Source organism: Echinops telfairi, unplaced genomic scaffold (assembly GCF_000313985.2).
Source record: "Echinops telfairi isolate 266 unplaced genomic scaffold, ASM31398v2 ScPeMD7_693;HRSCAF=1115, whole genome shotgun sequence".
Classification (NCBI taxonomy): Eukaryota; Metazoa; Chordata; class Mammalia; order Afrosoricida; family Tenrecidae; genus Echinops; species Echinops telfairi.
Window position 1 is genome coordinate 5,997 of NW_022104591.1, and position 1,134 is coordinate 7,130.

General features: G+C 43.8%; 1 protein-coding gene across 1 annotated transcript; it reads right to left on the minus strand.

Moving 5' to 3' along the window:
* Positions 1-8: 8 nt before the first annotated feature.
* Positions 9-620, minus strand: LOC101654489 (olfactory receptor 9G4-like; the record flags this gene model as incomplete). Its single annotated transcript, XM_004717945.3, has 1 exon — positions 9-620. A coding segment is annotated over exon 1 (606 nt), but the record flags the coding sequence as incomplete, so codon positions are not given.
* Positions 621-1,134: the final 514 nt, after the last annotated feature.

Sequence of the window (1,134 nt, forward strand, 5' to 3'; positions counted from 1 at the left end):
AAGCCCACCACACCCAGGAGCACTTGTTCATAGACCCGCGTGTCAGTACAGGACATCTTCACCAGAGGTGGTGCATCACAGAAAAAGTGGTCAATGATATTGTTGCCACAGAAACTCAGACGGAACGTGTTGGCTGTATGAGCGATGGCATTCAAAAACCCACCAATGTAGGAGCCAGCGACAAGCCCAATACAGAGAGATCTGGACATGGTGCCAGAATAGTGCAAAGGATTACAAATAGCCACATGGCGGTCATAAGACATGGCTGCTAGGAGGTAGCATTCTGAGTAGGCTACAACACAGGAAAAGAACGCCTGGGCCCCACAACCTGCCAAAGAAATCCGCTTGTCTTCTGAGATACAATTAACCAGGATTAGGGGGGTATACACAGTGGTGTACCAGAAATCAAGGAAAGACAGACTGCCAATAAAAAAGTACATAGGTGTGTGAAGACGGGAATCTATCCGGATTAAGATAACCAGAGTCATGTTCCCAGACAAGGTCACCAAATAGAGCATTAGAAATACTCCAAACAGAATCAGCTGCAACTGACGATCTGCTGTGAAGCCCACCAAGATGAATTCCGTCAGGGTTGTGCGATTTCCCACTTTCATATCCACAGCTGTGAGGGTCTGATGAAGCTTCCCAGTGGGGTCGGGACCACTCAGTGCTTCTTGTATTGTAAGAAGTAAATGATGATGTTATTTAAGGTATCTCAGTAAAGACACTACTGGATTAGGGTTAATATCCCTGGAGGTAGCTGGCTTCCATCTGGATATAATGGCAGTGAGAGAAAGCTAAAACCAAGAGAGGACTGTGATTTAGTTTCATTTTTGAAACATTTACCATTAGACTCAAAACAGAATTGAAATTAGAATGCAACCCCAAGTACTATAGCTCAAGGTCTACCTCTTTTCCTTCTTAGGAAGTAGGTGTGATAATTATTCAGATATGGCTGGCAATGTGCAGAGGAGATAAGATTTGACTGATGATATTGTTTAAGCAAAGCAGCTTGAAGACCTGAAATCCATTCCATTTCTCTATTAGTCTAGGATGGAGCTCTCTCTACTCACTAGCACATGGACAGAAGAGGCTCTCTCCCTACTTGTCATTATCCACTGAAAATTTCAACAA